Source organism: Camelus ferus, chromosome 13, assembly GCF_009834535.1.
Source record: "Camelus ferus isolate YT-003-E chromosome 13, BCGSAC_Cfer_1.0, whole genome shotgun sequence".
Taxonomy (NCBI): domain Eukaryota; kingdom Metazoa; phylum Chordata; class Mammalia; order Artiodactyla; family Camelidae; genus Camelus; species Camelus ferus.
The window spans coordinates 30,260,618-30,283,917 of NC_045708.1; the positions used below are offsets into that span (position 1 = coordinate 30,260,618).

Sequence of the window (23,300 nt, forward strand, 5' to 3'; positions counted from 1 at the left end):
ATCTTCCTTCATGAACTTAGTTTAAGCCCAAGAGATTTCTTCTTGGTATCAATGACAAAAATAACTACATTTGTGTAAGGTAAAGCATGAATGACTACTCCCATTTTATATAGGTTCCAATCCAGCACTCCTCTCATTATACTAAAAGGGCTTCCCTTCTTGGTTTTCTTTTTTCCTTTTTTTTCCCTTGAAATACCTGTAGACTGAGCCTATTGTACCTTAAGGAGCATTATGTTTTTCTCAGGCTCCATTTACTCATCTTTCCATAACCTCATGAACTGTACTTTTTAACACAGCTAACATATCACTTTGCAAACTCCAAATACATGTGGGAGGTGGAAAGAATAATGTTAACATAACTGTGAAGAAATGGATTCCTATGCTTAAAATCTCCATTCAACACCATAACCTTCCAGAGACCGGTCCACAGCACTTATCCCTCAAACTCTCAAGTAAGTACTTAATGGGGCAAAATAATCCTTTTGTTTTCCTTTTCTTTTGTTGCTTTTATGAGAATCTTGAATGCTAGTAAACACACAGTAAGTATTTAATATGTATCTGTCAAACTGAATAGAATTGAAGCAGGAGTCCAACTTCAAATCCACAATTCCAAGGATATTCTGTTGATACTGTTTTTTGTTGTTGTTTTTGATTTCTCTGAAGGGATTCTTTAATCCTCCTTAACACAGGGTCTGCAAATTAGATACAGTGTGTAGGGATGTTTCCCCAAACCCAAGAAAGTAAGGTACGAATTCTCCTGGGATTAAGCAGGAAAACCATGAGACCTTAGTGTTCAATGTAATTCAGCAAATGCCTCTCCCCACCACCACCATCTCTCTCTCCCCACCACCACCATCTCTCTCTCCCTACCACCACCATCTCTCTCTCCCTCAACTCCCCACCTCAATCTCTCTCTGATAAGGAGATAGGAATCAAGTCTCTCATTCACTACCCATAGGACTACAAGGAAAGACTGAATCCTAAAAGTATCCTCTGCTGAAATCCTAACTGTTCTCAGTCAATGCTGGACACATGCTGCTTTGTATCAGAAACGTTTTGTAGTGTTTTGCATAGCTCACCAAGCCCTTCCTCAGTGTTCCTTCCAGCCCCAGAGCCCTGAAAGTCAGTACTACACAACAAATTAAAGGATGTGAACCAGGGCTGGTACCTGACCCAAACCGTTCATCTGAATTTTCTTCTTCAGGAATTCAGAATTAGGACCGAAACAGTTTGGGCTGGTCTCCTGAAAGAAAAAACCTATGAACTTGAGAGATATGGGATGGCTACGTGCCAAATAGGCAAAGAAACCTGGTGTATAGAAATGAAGAGGTAAGTTACATTCAGAGAAAAGCAACAGAAGAGGGAATATACTGCCAGGTTCCTAAAAACCTAAGCTCTGTTCCCTTAAGAGATCCAGCTGTATCTCTGGGTTCTGTGTTCAGTATTTGAAATAAATTTCTTTTCTTTTTCATTTGATATATCCAGTGCTGGTTTCCTTTACTTGTAACCAAGCAAAGGTCGACTAAAATAAGCTGACTAAATCAAATCATATAATTTCTTCTTTTTCATTTTTCAGTATAATTATTTTATACTATAAGCACTACTGTTAGGCACATATTTCATATTTAACTCCTCTTTTACTTGGCAGAATATTCAGTGATGTTTTTTATATCCTATTACCTCTGATGTTATTCTCTCCCAAGTATATGAATTCATGACAACTCAAATTTCTCCATCATCTCCCTATAAAGAAAACAGCTGCCTTTCATTACAAGATTTTTTCAATTTTAGACAATGTATTTAAAAATTAAATTTCCTATCACTTTTTGCCAGTTTCCTGCATTGATATTTCTCATTTGTATTTATTTTTTATAGTATCTATCCTCAATTAAGTGACATATTTTTTAGTATCCCTCATTTAAGAAAAAGTCTCAAATTATAATAAATACCAACAGCCAAGAAGCAGAATATAGTGATTAAGAGCATGAGCACTGGAGCAAGACCAAAGTGTGAATCCTAGGCTTTGTCTCTTATTCACGGCATGTCCTTGAGTTGCTTAAGTTTTTAATCTCAGTTTCCTCATTTGTGAAATGAAGATAATAATGGTATAAACCTCACAGAGTTGTTGGGGTAATTTAATTAATATGCTTAATTAATACCTGGTCTAGTATATTAGTAAGAACACCATAAAGCTAGCTATCAAAGTCAATATTTACCCACAAAAGTAACTTTTATATGTCCTTAAGTCAATGAATAGTCAATGGTACTCTTCAATACCTTATGCTCAGAAATGGAAGTCCAAATGCACTAGGTCATCGTAGATCAAAGATTAAATTACATTCAGGATGATCTAGATCAGCGTTAGTCAACAGAACCTTCTGCAACAAGGGAAATGTTTGTGTGCTATCCAATATGATAGCAGCCATGTGAGGCTACTAAGAACTAAAAATATGGCCAGTGTGACTGAGGAACTAATTTTTTTTAATTAATTTAAATTTAAATAGCTACATGAGGCTAGTGGCTACCATATCAGACAGTGAAGCTTTAGAAGATTGAAAAAAAGAAAAGCATTGTTAATTTTTTTTGGCTTAACAATGCATTTTAGAAAAAGTTTCTGTAATGATCAAAATTAAGAAGGTTTCTCAGGGGGATGGAGGGTGGGAAGGGATAGGCTGGGATTTCAAAATTGTAGAATAGATAAACAAGATTACACTGTATAGCACAGGGAAATAAACACAAAATGTTATGATAACTCACAGAGAAAAAAATGTGACAATGAGTGTGTATATGTCCATGAATGACTGACAAATTGTGCTGAACACTGGAATTTGACACAACATTGTAAAATGATTATAAATCAATAAAAAAATGTTAAAAAAAAAAAAGGTTTCTCATTACTCTTTATTTAATTGGAATATGCCAGATCTAAACATGCAAATTAATAGATTTTATCAATTACAAAAAAAGTTTGATAAAGATAACAATGATAAACTGTGGCATGATAATGCAAAAGCTATTTCTGCCACTGTGTGGGACTGACCTAAAGGTATAAAGTTGTATTAATTATAAATATAATAAACATGTAATATTAAATGTCAGCAACATTCTTAGCCTGAGGCCAGTTGCAAACTTGAACACTACTGGAAGACAGTCTAGAATCTAAGAATTTAGGGTGAAGCAAAGAAGGTGAAAAAGAAATCCTCTTCTACCCCATGTTCTTGAGCTGACAGCGAAGGATACAAATATATCCTATTTTATTCTAAAAATAGTGATTCCTTTGCCATCTACTACTGAAAAATAATTCAAAAGAGGGAAAAATATGCCAGATGCCTTATGTATATAATTTATTTCATGAATCCTAACACGCAGGTGAGGTAAACATTAACAATTCTATTACAGCAAAATTAGGAATAGTGCAGTAACTTGTTCAAGATCATATGGATAATATGTGACAGAGATATGAACCAGTATCTACCCAATTCTAAGACTATATACCAGAGATGCCTTCCATATTAAGTCTGCTACTAGACATCAGACAGCAAGAAGATTTAAATATACCTCCTCTGGTCATTCTAAATAGCAGGGTCATCAATATCAAAAGAAGGGAAATGAGGAAACAGATGGACAGGAAATTCATTTGGGACACTAACACACAAGATTCTCTGGTGCTAAAATATCCTTATGTGCTCCCTAACATATCCTAAACAAATAGACTGGATCAATAATAAAAGACATCTTGAAGGGAGAAGCATAACAAAAAAGAGAAACAAGTGTGAACAAGAAAAACAGAAAAAGGTAACAAGAGAAAGAGATCTCAGGCAGAGCATAGGGAGTATCACCAGAAACTACTTGGAGTACTACGGATAAACCCAGTGTCCTAGGCTGAATACACATACGAACCATAAAATCAATCCTCATAAGTGTTAGGCAATTCAGAAATGCAGGAAAGGCCCCATTTTATCAAGTCCAAAGAATAACAAGTTTTTATTTTGCTTTAATCAAACGAAATTATAAAAATAGTCTATTGCTACAATATGTGAAAGAAGTATATTACATACATGTATGTGTTTACCTATCTACATAAAGCAAATGTTCAAGGAAAGGGCTTGTTTTTCAGTAAGCTTTTGCTCTTACTGAATCTGTACCTGGAACTAAAATGCAGGTACACCTCAGGATCTGAATCCATCTTATATAAACTCAGTAATAGACTCTGCTAATTTTTAATTTGTTTTTTGTTTTGGGGGGAGGTAAATTAGGTTTATTTATTTACTTATTTATTTTAATGGAGCTACTAGGGACTGAACCCAGGACCTCGCACATGCTAAGCATTATTCTACCACTGAGCTATACCCTCCTCCCCGATTTTGCTATGTTTTTAAGATTCTACTGTCTCACAGAAGCTGTATCCATCACTATTTGAACTCCCACTCTTGCTATCCAAAACTAAGGAATTAAATAGATGTAGATGACCCAGTATTCACTATTCCCACTCTTTACTATCCCAACTCAAAATATGAATGCAGTAGATTCAGACTACAAGGAATACTTGTGAGTCTTGGATACATTTTTAATATAATTTCACGTTTCACAAAATTAGCATTTTTAGCAACATGCAAATATTCTACTAAAATCACATAAACACTGACTGCAAAACAGATCTGAGAAAAGATTTTTTATACCATATTTCTTAGTAGTTTGCTGGCACAAGTTATTATTGCCCCTCAGTTCCAAACTCCCATCTCTTCTTCCCATCTGCCTTAATGACGATGGAACTGAGACTCTGCAAACCACATTTCTGCTTTGCCAGCTCATTTCCTATAAGGTTCTGCCAAGAGGGAACACTAAAGATGGACTACAAGCCTGGAGATGGAAAAACATACTTGTGCTTTCCGGTCTATTCTTTGAGCTTCGTAAGAGCATCATCTCAGCAAGTTTCTTCATTCCTATAGCAGAAGGTCCTCCCCATAGCAGAAAGTGAATCCAGTTTGAAGTGTTTTCAGTACTTATGGAACTAGCTTAATCATAACCCCACTCAAAGACACCAGGACCAGCCAGCACCTTTTCCCCAGAGTTCTGGGTCTCAAACCCATGGGACTCCTATTCTGAGCTTAGACACAAGCACTAGCCATGTAGTGAGTGCCTTCTCCCCAGAGGTCTGAATTTTGGTTCCACAGGACACTTCCTCTTAAGTCTCTAGGTTTTCCATTTGGTCCCTGAGCCCTTAGGGCTGGTAACCACTTCTAGAAGTGTTTATCTCCGTGATACCTCAGTTTTATTTTTATCCTTTCTGTTACCTAGTTAACAACTTTATATTTAGTTAATGATTCTATTAAAATCTCTATTCAAATAACTGGTGTGTTTTCTGCCTCCTGAAGAACCCTGACTGATAAAACAGTCTCATTATACTGTAATAGAATACGATGTTATTAAGGGTAACTTTTGTTAAAATGCAGTCTACCTACACTAGCAAGTAAAGAAGAACTACATGTTAGTTAAGAGCAATCTGATCAAAATTAGAGCATACTTTGATATACACAGCATCTACCAGTATAAAATTGTATGATGTGAAGATATTAACAACGGCTGTCTTCCCAAAATTTCTACAACATGCATTACTTTTTAATCATAAAAATACAAGTATGATTTTTTAATCCTAACATATTTACATTAAACAAGGATCTAATATCATCTATAGAAAACAACGAATTAAAACAAATTTTTTAACAATGAATTAAAACAAATTTTTTCAATGTCACATACTTTCATTCTTTCTTCTATCTTCATTTACATATAAATCAACCACTCCCACTTCTCCTGTTCTTCTCCACCAACTCTCATGTTTCCTGTTTTGAGGCTAGCCACTTTCTAGAGATACAGATAGTACACAGAGGTACATACACGATATAAAAGTGGTATATATAAGAAAAGGATGGCAAACGAGCAATGTTTGTCAGTAGGTTTGAGTTACTTTAAGATTTCTGGTTCTAATTCTATTTGGATAGTGTAGTTGGGGAGGCCATTTCTGATTTGCAGAAGATTCTATGGGAAAATGGACTAAAATTTATTGTGTTTTAAAGTAATCCACTTTTCTCTTCCCCTCACCTAAAAAAAAAAAAAAAAAAAAAACAGTCATTGTTTTCTTTTCTTCCTTGTATCAATCCAACGCTGGCTTTCAGTTAGAAAAATCAATGACAAACAATGGTCTTCTACCCATACAACTGAGAAGAGGAATCCTCTACTTCATAGATGGACCATATAGAATATTACAAAAATGAAAGATCAGGATATAAGGACACTAAATATCCTAATTCAAATACCATAGAGCCTCTTAGTTTATTATTAGCTAAATGGTAAATGTATAGCTATATCCACAAAAAACATGATTCTAGGATATTATACACAAGAATTTTAACACAGTGAGCAAATTAGAAAATAACTCATGGTATCTCTTCTCTTTCATCATCCCTTCCAATTCTGTAATTCTGTCAAGCAAAAAATCTTTGGTATATATCATTCTTAACCCAATGTCATATATACGCTTAACCTAAAACATAAATAAACAAATAAAGGGATTTTAAATCTCAGTGAATGACTTTAATAAGACTGTTTCAGCACATCCCACAACTAAAGTATCTTTAAGGAAGTCTAATCAGTGGAAGATCAAAGTCTGCAAAAATATCCTGATATGCCATATCTAAAGTTTAAAATAATCAAAAAAAAAATGTAAAATGACTCCTTCCCCTGCCATCATACTAATCAGAAATCACTGTTAAGTGAAATCTCCAAATAGCAGCTTTGGAGATTGAAAAAAAAGATAACAGTCTTTTTAAAACAAGGTTCTTTTCAGCAGTATACAGGTGTCCTTTGTTCGCAGGGGCAGTGAGGGGGTATGGTGAGGGAGGTAGAGAATGGATTCCAACAAAGTAAAAAAGCAATCACTCCATCAATTTCCATTATAAGTTGAAGATGCATTCTCAGGGAAAGAAATGCCATAATGGCATGGAGTAAAGCTTACAAGTATACAAAAACTAAAAAGGCAATTTTATTTTTCTTTATGGCATTCTGAACAACCAGAATTTCTTCCAAGCCTAAGGATTCCCTGACGTCACATTCATGGCTCTAACAATTTTGAATCACTCCTCTCTCTCCTGTCCTCTAAGACTGGGCAATTTCAACTCTCTTCATCACTTATTCTGTTCTAGCCACAAATATGCAAGACAAGTCTCCTGCCTTGGCATTTCCTGGATTCCCTCTGCTCAGAATGCTCATCTTCCACCTATCCAATGTATGGCTCATTCCATCACTCTTTCAGGTCTTCATTCAAATGAAGCTCTCCCTGGCTACCTTATCTAAAATAACACATATCCCTTATTTCCTATACCACTTCTCTATTTTATTTTTCACCTTAGCCCTTATCATTGTCACTATCTAACATACTTCTTATTTCATTAACTGTCCCTTCACCAAAATGCAAGTTCTGTGATTACATGATTTTTATCTGTTATGTTCACTACTGTAGCCCAGCATTTAGAATAGCTCCTGACAATACATTAGGTGCTCAATATGCTGAATAAATAATTGATACAGCTAGCTGCAACAACCCGTGTAACTGGCAGGTACTACTATCAACACTTCATATTCTAGTCCGAAAGATTTCAATTATCAGATTAGATTTAGGTTATTTTTTTCAAACTGTGCTGTGGGAACTGCAATAATCCTTTAGGGGCAACTGTGAGGGTAGAACACAGAAGCCTAAGCAAGCAGAAAACTCCCACATTTATCTGTTTTATTCACAGGATTTCACATAAGATTTAATTTGTTAAAAGGATTTAGCAACTTCAAGAAAGATCTAAAGCTGAGTTAAATACAACTTAGTTTCTACTTTTTTACATTTTACCTACTTACTATAAATGAAGATAATCTAGATACTGTGTTAAATCGTCCTTTAGAAAGAGGCTTAAATTACCATCTAGTCTTATTTTAATAATTGCTACAAAGGCAATCAAAAATTACTATGTATTCCCTAATTAAAACAAGTAGAAAGCAGATTAGCTTTTTTTTTAAAAAGGAGTAACAAAGAAGTATAAAATTTTTATCTAATGTACAAGAACATATATAAATTCACTAGTGGAGATTAAGACCCAAATCTCATTACCACAAATATCTCTGTAAACAAAAATCTCTCTCAATCCCACTGCTTAACAAAACAAACTACAATATTTTATTCTGAACCTCACAGTGAAACTGATTCTAATGACTTGACCAGCAAAACTTTTAAAATGTTGTATGTTCCAATAAAGAAAAAAAAGAGCACTCACCTTAATGAAGTTACAGATGGACAAGCCTGTCCATACAAACCCATCTGGCCACAAAGAGAATCTGAAAAGTGAAGAAGAGTTAGTTATCAGATGCTCCAAAGTAAATTAAAGTATAAATCACACTACCATTCTAAAACAGAAATAGAAGGCTAAAAGGTACACCATTATATGAACACATATCCACATGATTAGAAAATGCTACTGAGCAAAAAGGTTTACACTGAGAAGACAGACATACCAGGAAGCATAAGAAAAATAGGCACACTATAACCGTAACATCCAAAAAAGCTCAAAAATTCATAAATTTAACAAATTATTATGCTATGTTATAGATAGTGTCAAAACTGGTCAGCAGAATCCTAAGGATTCCAGAGAAGTGTCAAGGCTACCAAACAGCCGAGAATGCATGATCCCATTCCCACATAATTTTCTCCCAGCCCATCTACTCTTCAGTCAAAGCAGCGCTGTATTTGTTGGTATTATATACTGGACTTCACTAAGACTTCATCTGAAGAACAGTTCTATTGTTAGTTTTTCTTTTAAAGGTTAAGAATAGCAGTGACAGAAGGAACTTTGTTCAAATTCTAGCTGTGATGCTATGAGCCCTTGAATTTATATAAACTCAGTGAACCTCCATTTCTTCATCTGTAATTTGGGGATAATACCACCTATACGACTATTTATTCATCAGGGATAAACTGCAAGTTTGTCATTAGAGTTAAATAAATCAATGAACAAATGTAAAATTGTCTATTAGCACTACCTGGCACATGGAGATCCCCAAGTGTCCAGTAACAGGAATAAGAGAAGTTGGAATGGATATAAGTGTATATACATAAGCATAACACTGTACTAGTGGAGGAGACTGTGTGTACAACTAAAGAGAACATGTTCACTCTAAAGGGATCAGCTTCAGTTCTAGCCAACTGTTGCTACGCAGGACTGCAAGCCCAGTATTGTAAGAACTTCTAATTTTTCAAGAGATGCAAGATATCCAAAATTTTATTTGAAGTCTCCTGATTTTTATTTTCTAAATACTATGTGGGCCAAAGAAAACACTGGATGTTGTCCCAAGTTTATAACTTTTAATTTAGAGGCTGACTGAATTCCCTGCATCTAATTGTCCCTGCATGCACTGAAGAGAGACAGATACTTCTACTTCTGCCAGAATGACAAGATAAATAGCTTGATTAACATGCCCACTGAAAATAACAAACACTGGACAAAATCTTTAATCTTTATAATCAATAACCTGAAAGAAAATAAAGTATGATCAAGGCCAAAATCCAAGTGAAAGACGGAAACTACGTAAGTATGCATAGTACTGGAACCAGCTTTCACTTACCTTCAGGACATTTTACCAACCCCTTTGAATTTCAGTTTGCAATTCCAAGGCCAACTGGGGCTCAAGGTACAAGAGGTGAAGTCCAAGTGTTACCCGAGAGAATTGGAAGGAACACTTCTCTTTAACCTTGGCACAAAGTGCTGGTGAGGGACTGGAGAACTATGATAGCACTTTAACAGTACCCTGACATTCACAATCATAAGCCGACCCTCACCCAGATTATGGTTTAAAAAGCTTCATACTTAGAATTTTGTTTAGAGTAGTCCTAGAATGGCAATGTCCCCCCACCTAGCCTTGACAGAAGTAAATATAAATCTTTTCTGGGGAATCTGCCTTTGATCTAGGCCTGGAAGAATTTCCGAGGATAAATTCCCAAAATAAATAAATTCACAATCAAAAATCACAAAAACCAGAAGGAAACAAGCCATTCAGAGTAAGATACAGCTGAAACATCAATTGGCAGAATCAAAGCCCCAAAGAATCAGATATGGGAATTACCAGACACTTTTCTCCACTGTTTTTTACTTTATGGGTGATTTACCTACTCCTGTACTTCAACTATCTGTATGCAAATGAATCTCAAATCTATATCTCTAGCAGAGATCAATCTCCAGATCTCCAAAAAAAAATCTAACATTCCATGCTGGAAATCCCAAATCTATCATGTCCAAAATTGAATTCATCATCTTTCTTTAACATGTTTCCTAAATGACAGGCCCTTATCTAAGAATAGCTTTCATGTTTCTAGCCTAACTCATTTCTTTTCCTTTGTTGGGGCAGAACACTTCTCTCTAACTCTTGATTTCTATGAGGAATGACTTCTCTAAACACCCCTGGGCTCTTAGCCCACTCCTCACCAAACTTGGTTAGTGGGTAGAGCTAACTTCAGGACTCTACATCCAGGATTCTACAAGGTAGTTATCTGGGTGTTCCTGCTCTGTTGACTCTGACAATCTAGACATCAGGTGCTGTTACATGGTGTAGATTAGGTGGGTAGGGACAGGAGAATGTGGAGAGTTAGCCAGCCCATTTGGCTCTTAAACCTAAACCACATTCTACAGTATTCTACAATACCAGCCTTATTAAAAACAGAGGCAATTCCTACAAAAGTTACCATATGACCCAGCAATTCTACTCCTAGTAGTGTATATGTGTATTTTTACATATAAAAATTTATATATACAATCCCCTTGAGAATACATATATAGAGACACATATATGTATCTGCAGAACTTAAAACGTATGTTCACACAAAAACTTGCACACAAATGTTAACAGCATTATTTATAATGGCCAAAAAGTGAAAATAAACCAAATGAACAGATAAACAAAATGCGGTGTATCTGTACAATATGCATATAATATACAATGGAATATTATTTAGACATAAAAAGGAATGAAGTACTGTTACATGCTAAAACACAGATGAACCTTGAGAGCCTTATGCTAAGTGAAAGAGATCAGACACAAAAGACCACATATTGTATGATTCCATTTATATAGAATGTTCAAAATAGGCAAATCCTAGAGATGGAAAGTAGATTAGTAGTTGCCGAGAGATAGGGGAATGTGAGAGGGGGATGAGGGCAGAGAGTTATTGCTAACAGGTTTCTTTTTGGAGTGATGAAAATGGTTCTGGAATTAGATAGTAGTGCTAGTTGCACAACCTTGCAAATAAAAACCCTATAGTATAAAGCTATCAACGTTTACATTTTAAAATGGTGAACTTATGATATATGAATTTTTACTACCAACACCCAGGTATCTTTCTAACATACTGTGGCTTCAATGCCTTAGTTTCAGTTTTCTCCATTTCAATTTAGATTACTGTTCCTAAATGGTATCCTGAACCCTAGGCTGGTTAACCTGAAAAACAAATATGCCAATCTTCTTCTCCCTACCCAGGTAAATGGTCAGCAACATGGAACCCTTACAAAAGAAGGCTAAGGTTCATAGTGAAATCAGAAAAATCTCAAAGTGTCCTCCAAATTACAAAAACACATTTCTGAAGCCAACTATAGTTGAACCCAACTATATTATATTAATTCATTCAATTACATCCAAATTTTATACAGCTTAAGTTGATGCCAACAGAACCTACTTAACAGCATTTTCTCCAAGTCCTTTGAAAATTAACATGTAAGAAAGTTTGTGTAGAATGACACAGAGTATAGGTAGTAAAAACCAGGCATTCACTTATAGGTATGCTCCAACAGAAACTACTGTATTATATCCCATTACTAACAGAAGAATATAGATTCCTTTTAATACAAGTAACCTTCGAGTATATATTAAACTGATTTACAAACTATTCACATTTAGGAAGCAACTAACAGTTGTATAACAATACACTACTTGAGAGTAGGTGGTGAAACTGGACTAAGTATTTTGAAAAAGCTCCCAAGTAATTCTTATGAGCTCTTCTCTCCTCTCTCCCACTGTATAGAGATGTAACAGTTTATAGTTTACAAAGAACTTACAAGATTAATGACCTTGAGTCAAGACCTTGACTGGAATCCCAATTTGACCCTGGGTATACTGTTAACTTCTGAGGCTTAATTTCCTCCTCTATTCAAAAGGGAAATTTAATGCCTCAGTTACTGTGATAGTAGTCTGAATGAAAGCACCAGCATAACACCAGATAAAAGTAAGAATTAAAAGTTTGTTGGAAATAAATGCTTTGGCATTAGAGGTAAAGAGATTATTCTTTTTTTTTTTTTTAATTTTGTACTCAGCTCTATCTTTCAAAAGACGTGAAAGTGAAAAATTCACTAATATCCATGAAGGAATAATCCCTTTGAATCAGGTTACTTGACTCAACATTGTGAATTGCTTTACCATTAGTCACAGGTAATCATTAAAGCAGTCATGGAAATAACCTGTGTCTTAATCAGCCTGAACAGGAAAAATCTGCCAGAGGAAAGAGTAAAGGGAAAAGAATCCTGTTGAGTGAGTAGCAATCAGCTGTTCATCTCAGCTCCACTGAGATGAACGGGAAGGTAGTGGTGAAGCTAGAGCTAAAAATTAAGAACTGGGGGTCACATGCTCTAAAAAAGCAATCAAAATCACGTGAGAATGATCAGTTCACCATGGAAATGTTAGAAGAAAAGAGGCCAAAACTTAAATTTGGATAACTCTAATAGATAATTAAAAGAGGAATTCGTTTTTCAAAAAAATTGGAGAAAACTGTATTGAAGATAGCAGCAAGTGATATGATAGGGAGAAAGGCAATAGTGTTACACATAGATTAAGACGGACATAAACTGAAAAGACACTATTGGCTTTTAATAGAGGGTGTGTTCTGTAGACTAGTGAGAGCAAAAATTAGATTGCAAGGTCGTTAAGAATTAGGAGTGAAAGCAAAATAAGAGTTTAGCTACAAGCTATACAAAATGAAAATAAATGTAAAGTGCAATAAGGTCAGAGAGGAACAGATTAAGAAATCAGAAAAAGTGAAGAATATGTCAGAAAGCTCATCATGCTGTATTCCCATTATACTGTTTTATTCTTCATAGCTTTTATATTATATTACTTTTGTTTTACTGTGTGTTTCTCTCCCACTAGAATGCAGATAAAAGTTTGTTTCATTCTGTTATATCCCCAAATCCTGGTGAATCGTCTATAGTCATATTTGTTCAATGAATGAATAAACAAGGTTCCTCAAGAGTTGGAAAAAGAGAGTAAACTTAAAATAAGAACTATTAAGATCTAACCAAAAACTCACCAAATCTTTTAAATATAGTCTTAGTATCCATTACTTCTCTCTGCTTCCAAGCAAGTAATTTTGGACCAATCCACGGTTAGAAGAGGAAGTTAGGTATCCAGAAAAAAAAAAAAAATATATATATAGGACCTTTACAACTTAATAATAAAAAAGACAACCCAATTTAAAAATGGGCAAAGACAAAGATTTGGAGGTATAGCTCAGGGGTAGAGTATTTGACTGCAAAAAAACAGGCAGAAATTTGAAAAGACATTTCTACAAGGAAGATATAAAAGCATCCAATAAGATATGAAAGATATTCAACATCATTGGTCATCAGGAAAATGCAAAACAAAAACCACAGTGAGATACCACTTCACACCACCTAGGATGGCTATAATCAAAAAGAAAGACAGTAAGAAATGTTGCAAAGAGGTGGAGAAATTGAAGTTCTCATACACTGGTAGTGGAAATGTAAAACAGTACAGCCACTTTGGAAAACAGTTTGGCAGTTTGTCAAAAAGTTAAACATAGATTAACCATATGACACAGCCATTCCACTCCCAGATATGATACCCAAGAAATGAAAACATACATCCACAGAAGAATCTGTACACGAATATTCATAGCAGCATTAAATCATAACAGCAAAACAGTGGAAACTATCCAAATGCCTATTAACTGATGAATGGATAAATAAGATGTTATAACCATACAGTGGAATGTTATTTAGCAATAAAAAGGAATGGTACAGGCTACAATATACATGACCTTTGAAAACATGCTAAGTGAAAGAAGCCAATCACAAGACTATATAGTACATGATTCTATTTACAACAAATTTCTAAACAGACAGATTTATATTAGTAGTTAGATTATGGATTGGTTGGTAGATTAAATTAGATTAGTAGTTTCTTAGGGCTGGGGGGACAGGTAAAGAGAACTGACTGCTATTGAATGTGGGGTTTCTTTTAGAGAGAGAGGAAAATATTCTGTAAGTAGACTGTAGTTAATGGTTATACTACTCTACGAATATGTTTTTTTTTTTAAAAAAACACTGAATTTTACTTGAAATGGGGGAATTGTATGGTATGTGAATTATATCTCAATAAAGCTGGGGGGTGGTTTAAAGAGCAAGTTTAAGAATCATCACACGCAAACAGTCTCTTGTTCTGTTAAGTTCCTGCTTCTTCACTCACTAGTACCACAGGGGTCACCCCGACTCCACAAACTGGAAGAAGGGGAGAGTAAAAGTAATGACTTCACCAGAAAGCAACCCTACTACAGCAATTAGTTTGAAATCTATAACCCTTGAACCATTACTAGTTCCGGAAAGCCTCTTTTCTGGTGGGCTCCACCAATTCCAAACCATACTGTTTATTATACACTCATATATACATCTGTATAAACCCTGAAAAAATTCTATAGGAAATCACTCTATACTATCTACATATCACCTACTTAGGCTATACCCCTCTCTTACCAAACACAAGACTATGGCCAGGTCTTGTTATTCTCTAATAACAGAAGATGAAAAAAAGCATGCCAACCAACAACCAGCTTCAGCTTTATAAGACTGTTTTATGAGTAGAAAGTGTAAGTCTGAACTGCCTCTTTACCCTCCTTAGTTTAGGACTGGTGTCAATAAAACAGGTGGTAAATGTGGGGGAGGGGAGCTTCTTGGCTAAACATCACAGAGCTGTAACATCTTCCAAACCCCAAACCTTACTTCCTGCAATTTATGTAAACAGATCACAGGCCACCCTCTTTAGACGAAATCACAACCCAAGCAAATAACACAGGATTCTATTTCTGGGTCTGTCATTAACTCATTGGATAATCCTGAAACTTCAGTCTCTCTACTCTGCTCAGTAACTTAGCCACAATTTCTGGTCCCAAAATCAAATCATGTAGTCTAATAAAGAACTTTTCCCCAATGTGTAGATTTTTTACGGAAAATCTGACAAAGATATATGACATTAAATGACATATTTAAATCACCTTTAATGAATACACATGAGATATGAAGAATTCAAAAGACTGTTTATTGCAAAAATGTTGAACTCTTGCATTTTAACCTTTAAAGGTATTCACTAAACAGAGAGAATAAACTTTCAGAGGGCTGAAGAGTTTTAACGCTTTAATTTAAGCTCAGTTATATTTAGAAAACCAAGATGCCACCTCTCTGGATCCATATCTTTATCTTGGGCATTTGATTCATGTGTTCTGCCTGGTGTAATTCAAAGAAATCCTACCAAATCCTTGAAACATAAATTGAACATATCAGAATACATACATCAGAATATACTGTCAGAGGAATGACATGCTGTACTACAACTGAAAATACGGTCAACTATAAACTATAGTCTTCACTGCTAGAGCTGTTTAACAAAATAAGAATTACCTGTCTGGTCCCCAAAGTCAGTCTACAAAACACTGCCAACATCATAAGAATCACTTCTATACCATTCCAGGAAATCCTGATTTAAGAGTCTAGGGTGAAACCTAGGGAATCTATTGATTAAAAGTATAAGGCGATTCTGACACACAGCTTAATTCAAGAACTATTGGTTTAAGATAGAAGAAAGGTTTCATATCATTTGCCAGTTACACTCGCTAGGTAGTGCTGCCTGAAGTGCTACACTGAGACGGTCATGTCTAAAAACAAGAAATTAATAGTCAGCAATAGACATGGTGATGGGGAAGTGGTAAAATGCAAATCATGTATCTGTTGTCTGTGATTTAGAACACTGAATGGGCTTTTTTTATTTATTTATTTAAAGGAAGCTTTCTTAACTGGCAGAAGCTCTGTTTCTGGGAAGGTGGTAGGCAGCAACAATAGGCCTAATGGCTTATGTGCCGGGACTCTCCAAAAGTAATTTTTTTCAATGGAGGTCCTAGGGATTGAATCCAGGACCTCATGCATGCTAAGCATGCACTCTACCACTGAGCTATACTCACCCCTCCAAAAGTAATTACTAAGCTTCCCAATATTACACAGAAAAACACAACATCTTTCTTCTCAATGTTTATAATTTTGAGAAACAAAAATTCTACATGATAAATTTGGTTTAAAAAAAAAAAAAAGAGGATGTTTGTGCCTTGAGGAGTTAGGTGAAGGTGAAAGCTAGTAGAAGCATCAAGTGCCAGGCCAAAAACAGTATAGTTTGGATTAATTCAAGAGGAAATTAACTGTGGGACATGAATACAGTAATATACTAAGAAAAGTCCACTGACAGCATTTTCCAGGAAAATAAATGGGAGGCTATATAATCAAGGCAATTTAGGCAAATAATCTGTTTATATTGTTTCTGTATGCACTTCTCTCTGCCACTTGATTGCAGGCTCCTAATAGGCCAGGTATATGTCAAATTAACCTTTCTACCTCCCACAATGCTTAGCACATGTTTTGTACATAACATTTCAAAATGTTTGCTGAACTGCTATAAAGGAAGGAAAACTCTTACAGCTATTTCAAAAGGAACAGTAACAGAACTTGGTATAAAGACATGAAGGGTCAGAGAAGTGGATAGAATGAAATTATGCAAAAGAGGAGGGAACTGTTTTAGGTTAAAAGAGACTAGAAACATAACTAAATCTAATATGTAGATCTTGCCTGGATCTTGATTCAGTTAAAAACCAACTGTAAAGACACTTTTAAATAATCAAAGATATTTTATTATGGACTGGACATTAGATAGCATCTAGGAAATATTGTTCATTTCATTACATACAATAACGGTATGTGGTTATATAAGAAAATGTCCATATTTTTTAGAGATACATACTGAAGTTTATAGGGGTGAAAAACAATGTCTATGATTTTCTTTAAATACTTAAGCAAAACAAAAACGAAAAAAAGACAGTTGAGGTATATATGGCAAATAGCTTAATAATGGCTGAATCTGAGATGGATATATGGGGATTCATTATATATATATATTAGTTGAAGTACAGTCAGTTTACAAAGTTGTGTTAGTGTACAGCATGGTGATTCAGTTATATATACACACATACATATATGGTATTCATCATATTTTATCTAGTTTTGAAGTACACTCAGCAGCTCAGTTGGACTTTCATGTTACTCCAGCATTACACAATTAATTCTTTTTCTTTTCTTTCTCAGATTTCAGGAAGCTTAAGAATGACTAGTACTTCTGAGAAAACAGCCTAGACTCAATCAGAAGAAAATAGACATTCATTTGTTAGCTCTACTAATAGGGAAATCTCTCTGAATCTACTCAAAGAACTTCTTGTAAATTAATATGAGAACTGAACAGGAGCCAAGACAGTGACTCAGCTGCTAAAAAGAAACAAAATACAATCTTAGGCTTCATTAGAAGAACAGTTTCTAGATCAAGGAGGGTAGCAGTCCCATTCACTCTTCACTGGTTAGTTCACAACTGGAGTATTGTGTTCTGTTTTGAGTACATTTTAAGAATATTTACAAGTTAGAATGCTTGCAGGGAGAGATATCAGACTGGTGAGGAGTTTAGAAACCCAATGTCAAATGTAGAGATGACTGAAGAAAATGGGTGTGTTTAGCTTGAAGAAAATACTTCCCAGCCTTCCATGTCACCTCTGCCAGAGTCCCCAGTGTAACATTTTCCAGAGGACTTCAAGAGTTGTTAGTGGGCAATCCATAATCAAAGAAGTCTGAGTAAAGCACTTTTTCTTCTCTAAAAGACTTATCAAGGGTTCAATATCCTAAAGTGCTTTATGACTCTTTAAGATGTTCAGTACTTCCCAAATGTGACCATTCATTCAATCAACAATTATTTACTGAGTCCCCATCATCTGCCAACATTCCTACAGGTGCTAAGAATACAACGAAGAACATTTTTAATATCCCTGAGGATAGTTTGTGAAACAGCTAAGCTGGGCCTCTTCTTACTCCTCTAACTTGCACTGTACTTCCTCATCTCTAGGTTTTTGATCATGATTTCAGCCTAGACTGCTCTATCACTAATCTTAATTCAAACATTATTGCCTCCAAGTAGCTTTCCTGATCATCATAAGCAAAAACAATCTTTTCAACAAACCAATGACTCTTTCTCTGTATCAGTTCTTTGAGAACCAACTATGCCTCTTAATTACCTTCGGATCTCTCACAATGCCCAGGACCATGTCTTGCATGTGTAGGTGCTCAAGAAATATTTGCTGAATGAATAATCACATTCAAATATTTAAAGGGTTATCCTGTTAAAGAAGGCAAACTAGGTCTCTAATGAACTACAGAGAAGAACTATGATAAAGAGATGAAGTTAGTAGCAAATTTTGCCTCAATTAGAGCTAACAATAAACAGGCTACCTTAGAGTTTCCAGTGCCCACAGGTGTTCTAAGAGTAGCCCAATGACTACATATCAAGTGTTTTAGTAGGATAACTCGCTGGCCTGAATAAAAGATCAACTCTTAAGAGTCTAGGAACTACTATATGTCTATATATATTATATATACACTAGACAAAAGGTAACTTTTGATACATTATAATGCAGCAATACTAAAAATCTTAAAATTAAGCTCAAACATGAAATGTCCTTTCATTTACTAGTACAGTTGATCCTTGACAAACGTGGAGGTTACAAACGTGGAGGTTAACCTGAATATAACTTATAGTCTGCCCTCCATATCTGCAGTTCCTACATAGTAGTAGTCGTCACTATGGAAAAATATCCACGTATAAGTGGACCTGTGCAATTCAAACCCCTGTTGTTCAAGATCAACTATACAGAGGATAAAAGACAGAAAGATACCACCTCCATCCTAGAAGAGTCATACAAGGTTTCTTAATTATGCTCCTGATACAAATCTGTATACTGGGGTCACCAACTTCAACAAGAAATGCTCCTTAGATAAGGAAATTCTTTAGATCAGTGATTTTCAATATTTTGCAATCAGAAAAATAATTATGAAGTCATCAGCTCTTCTTAACGCCATCTAGTCACACTAGCAAAAGCATTAAGTTCTTCAAACAAGGTAGTCATGCTGCCTTTTAGTTAAAAACTAGAAAACAGAAGAAATCCCAGGATACCTCCATATGCCTAGGATATCTCTGTGATGTCTCTCCCAAACTAAAACTGTATAGCCTTTACTGGAAGGACCCTATCTGTTACTTGTGTCTCCAGCATTTAGTACAGTGCCCAAGACCTAACAGATGGTGAATAAATGAGCAAACAAATGAGAGAAACTAATGAGTCCAATGTCCCTGGATGAAAACAAGTACCTTAAAGAATCACTTAATAATTTGGTTTTTCTTATTAGAAACCCACCAAGGAAATGGAAGCAGATGAGAAGATCCTTAAATTTAGTTTTCACTATAAGTCAAAGTGCTATTTTTAGGTCATTCATTGATAAGTAATTACTGTAAGTAAACCTAAGGCTTAGAGGTTGCTTCTGGGGGACTAAAACTAATTTATTAATCAGCATAGCTAAATGATCAATTTCTAATGCAAAGAAAAATCCAAAACACTCAATACACCCACAACTTGACCTATAAGATTATAATCAAATATTTTATGAAACTGATTTATTAACATAACTGCCTAGAAAGCAAAATACTTTGATAGCACCAAGTGTTTAAACTACTCTTCAGAAGTGCTGTGATTCATGTTTTTCCAAATTTTCATTTGAACCATAAAAATCATACATTTTTTTTTTAGTTAAAAACTAGGAAATACAAGACTATAAAAATGATATATGCTCACTACAGAGAACTTAGAAAATATAAACAGGTTCAAAGGAGAAAATAAAGACCACCCATTGTGATGCTTTCTTTCCCAGTCTTTTCTCCTGTGGAGTTATAACTTCTTTATATACTATAATTCTTCCTACCCAATGGACAAGAGACAATAGAGTCACACTATGGCAGTAACCTCAGTAGAATCATGTTCCAGGTACAATTTCTCAACCTCTAAGTTTAACAGATCTCTATTTTTTTTTTGTATTTTATTTATTTGTATCATTTTATTTTATCTTAGTAGGGGAAGATAATTAGGTTTATTTATTTTTAGAGGAGGTACTGGGAATTGAACCTAGGACCGGATACATGCTAAGCATGCACTCTACCACTTGAGCTATACCCTCCCCCATAGATCTCTAAATTTAAACTTCCATAAAATAAGACCAAATCCGTTATTTAGTAATCCTTAAAAGTTTCCCTTCTGATTCTTCTCCTTACCTCCAGAATTTACAAAGACAAAGAATGCAGGCTCAAGTGAAAATACATCCAACAATTGAAAATGGACCCAAAATTTACAAGGGAAGTTGATCCTAACAGTTTTATGTCCCCTTGTCTGCGATTATCACAAGACAAGTTCTGCTCCAAGTAACCTAGGTCCTTTGGGGACCTTAACCTTTATTTTCTACCTCAAAAATCCACGTATGTTCTTCATAAAAACTCTGTCAGTCTTCTACTAAAGAGTACAAGACTAAAAACAGAACGCAGGACCTAGGCTTCTGTCTCTGCTCTACTACTAAATAACTAAATAACCGTAAGTCAGTCTTAGTTTGTATCTCATTTTCTCCATTTGCCACTAGAAATATTACTTGCCTTACCTATATTACGGGACTGCTATGAGGCTCCAAAATCCAACAGATCAGAGAAAAAGCTTTTCAAAAAGCATTATTCAAATGTAGGGCGGAAATCTTTTCAAAACACATATCCTATAATAAACATAAAACATGTCTTCCCCTGACATACCAAGATGCCATTTCTCATGGTGATTACTACCTACATACACCCATGTGGGACAAAACCCACAACAGCTCCTTACACAGGGTAGACAGGTAAAGCATGTCACAGATTCACAGACCCAATCACACTAGCAAAAACTGATGTCATATATTGTTTACCTCCAGCCATAACAGTCTACTCCATCTTCATTCAGAAGAGTCAAACAGTATATTTGACTACTACGTCTGCAAGTAATTTCCCAAAGTTCTACAGCCAAGCCACAGATACTTTTTAGTTCTTTTTAATAATTTAGTAAGCATCCATGTAGACAACAGCCACAATCTAGGATCTTAATATTTTTACCATACTGTACCTCTTTCCCAATCTCACCTCTCGGTAAGCAAACAGAATTTGAAATTGTCATTAATGAGTTCTAGCAGTCTTCCCCACCTCACCCATTCTCTCATAGATCTATGTTTCATAGTAAGGCCAGATCTCAACCTTAGAAAAAGTCAATTCCAACTTCCAAGATCTTTAATAAGGTCACATCAGCAACACACTTCACCATACTTTACGCATCAATCAGAAGATCCATCTTATTTCCTTCACACCACTGCACCACTGGGCAGGACTCTGTCTAGGCAGAATTCATTCACAGCTTTTAGTTTTGTACTCCAGGTAAAATTTTTAGCTAACTATTTACAATAACCAAAACATGAAAACAACCTAACCGTCCATCAACGGATGAATGGATGAAGATGTGATATATAGATACAATGGAATATCACTCAGCTATAAAAAATTAAATAATTCTATTTGCAGCAACATGGATGGACTTAAAGATTATTATATTAAGTGAAGTAGGTCAAAGACAAATATACAGTATCACTTAAATGTGGAATCTAAAAAAAATACAAATTTTATTTACAAACGAAAAACAGACTCACAGACAGAAAACAAATGATGGTTGCCAGGGGGAAAGGGCAGGGGCAAATTAGGGGTTTACTATACATAAAACAGATAAACAGCAGGGACCTGCTGTGTAGCACAGGGAACTACATTCAGTTTCTTATGGTAACATATAATGGAAAGGAATCTGAAGAAAAAATATGTATGTATGTATATGTATAGCTGGATCCATTTGCTGTACACTTGAAACTAGCATTGTAAATCAACTACACTTCAATAAAAAATAAAAATTTTTTAAAAACCCAAACTTTAGCTAAAACTCAGTTTACTGGTAAAGTCTCCTTCAGACACAGGGTCATCCTAGAATAACTGGTCAACTCTTTAATGGAATCCATGATCTTCTTTACATATTATTTGAAAATAATGAAGAAACAGCCAATGCTACAGTTTAAATGCATGTGTCCCCCCAAAATTCATATGCTGAAATCCTAACCACGCAAAGATGATGTTATCAGGAGGTGGGGTCTTTAAGAGGTACTTAGGTTATGAGAGCAGAGCCTTTGTGGATGGGATTAACCTCTTAAAACAGGCTTCAGAGGGATCCCTTGTCTTTTCCACCATGTGAGGACATAGCAAGAAGGCACCAGCTACAAACCAGGAAGGGGGCCCTTATCAGAAGGAGACCATGCTGGCACTTGGTCTTAAGACTTCCCAGCCTCTAGAACTGTAAGCAATAAATTTCTGTTGTTTATAAGTTATCCAGTTGGTATATTTTGTTATAGCAGCCCAAAGACAGCCAACATGCTGGGTTTCTACAGACTGTAAAAACTCCCACCCAAGGACTTCCCTCACCTCCAAATAGTTAGCATTCAAACCAGAAGAGTTCTCTAGAACTATGTTCTAAGAAGAGTTCCTCTTATCCCGCCCCATAACAGACTATTTTACCTCCTTATGATGGGAAATAAGTCAGACAGGGCAGTATTAATGTAGGTCTGATTATACCAAAATGAAATCACTTTAGATTTACAGTAAAATTCTTAGAGCAATCAGTGTGGTTTAGTAATCATTAGCAACTAAGTTGATTAATAGTGTCAGAGTAAGAGTTCTTACTGAATACAGTCCTAATGATCTTTTATTACATTCACATTTATCATATATTTTATTGTTACAGTACTAAAGTTTTACATCATGAGTCTCACTGACTCTCTCAGCTATCTTGTCTCAATTCTATAGAAAATAATCACTTTGAAAGACATTGCATTCTCAGGTTATCAGTTGATATGTCAAGTAAAATAGCAGCCGAAGGTACCTAACTACAAAAGGTTACTTAAAATAAGTAGAATGCCATT

General features: G+C 35.2%; 1 protein-coding gene across 5 annotated transcripts in view; it reads right to left on the minus strand.

Moving 5' to 3' along the window:
* The window catches only part of FOXJ3 (forkhead box J3), a 120,827-nt gene that overhangs the window by 89,875 nt on the left and 7,652 nt on the right, over positions 1-23,300 (minus strand). For 3 of the 5 annotated variants that reach the window (XM_006174522.3, XM_032493980.1, XM_032493979.1), the window contains exon 2: positions 8,319-8,379. In XM_006174522.3, coding sequence (XP_006174584.2) covers positions 8,319-8,362 — 44 coding nt within the window. In that variant the 5' untranslated portion in view covers positions 8,363-8,379. Of the gene's footprint in view, positions 1-8,318; positions 8,380-13,387; positions 13,428-23,300 lie in introns of those variants that run through there. The other 2 variants (XM_032493981.1, XM_032493978.1) reach the window with 1 other exon arrangement.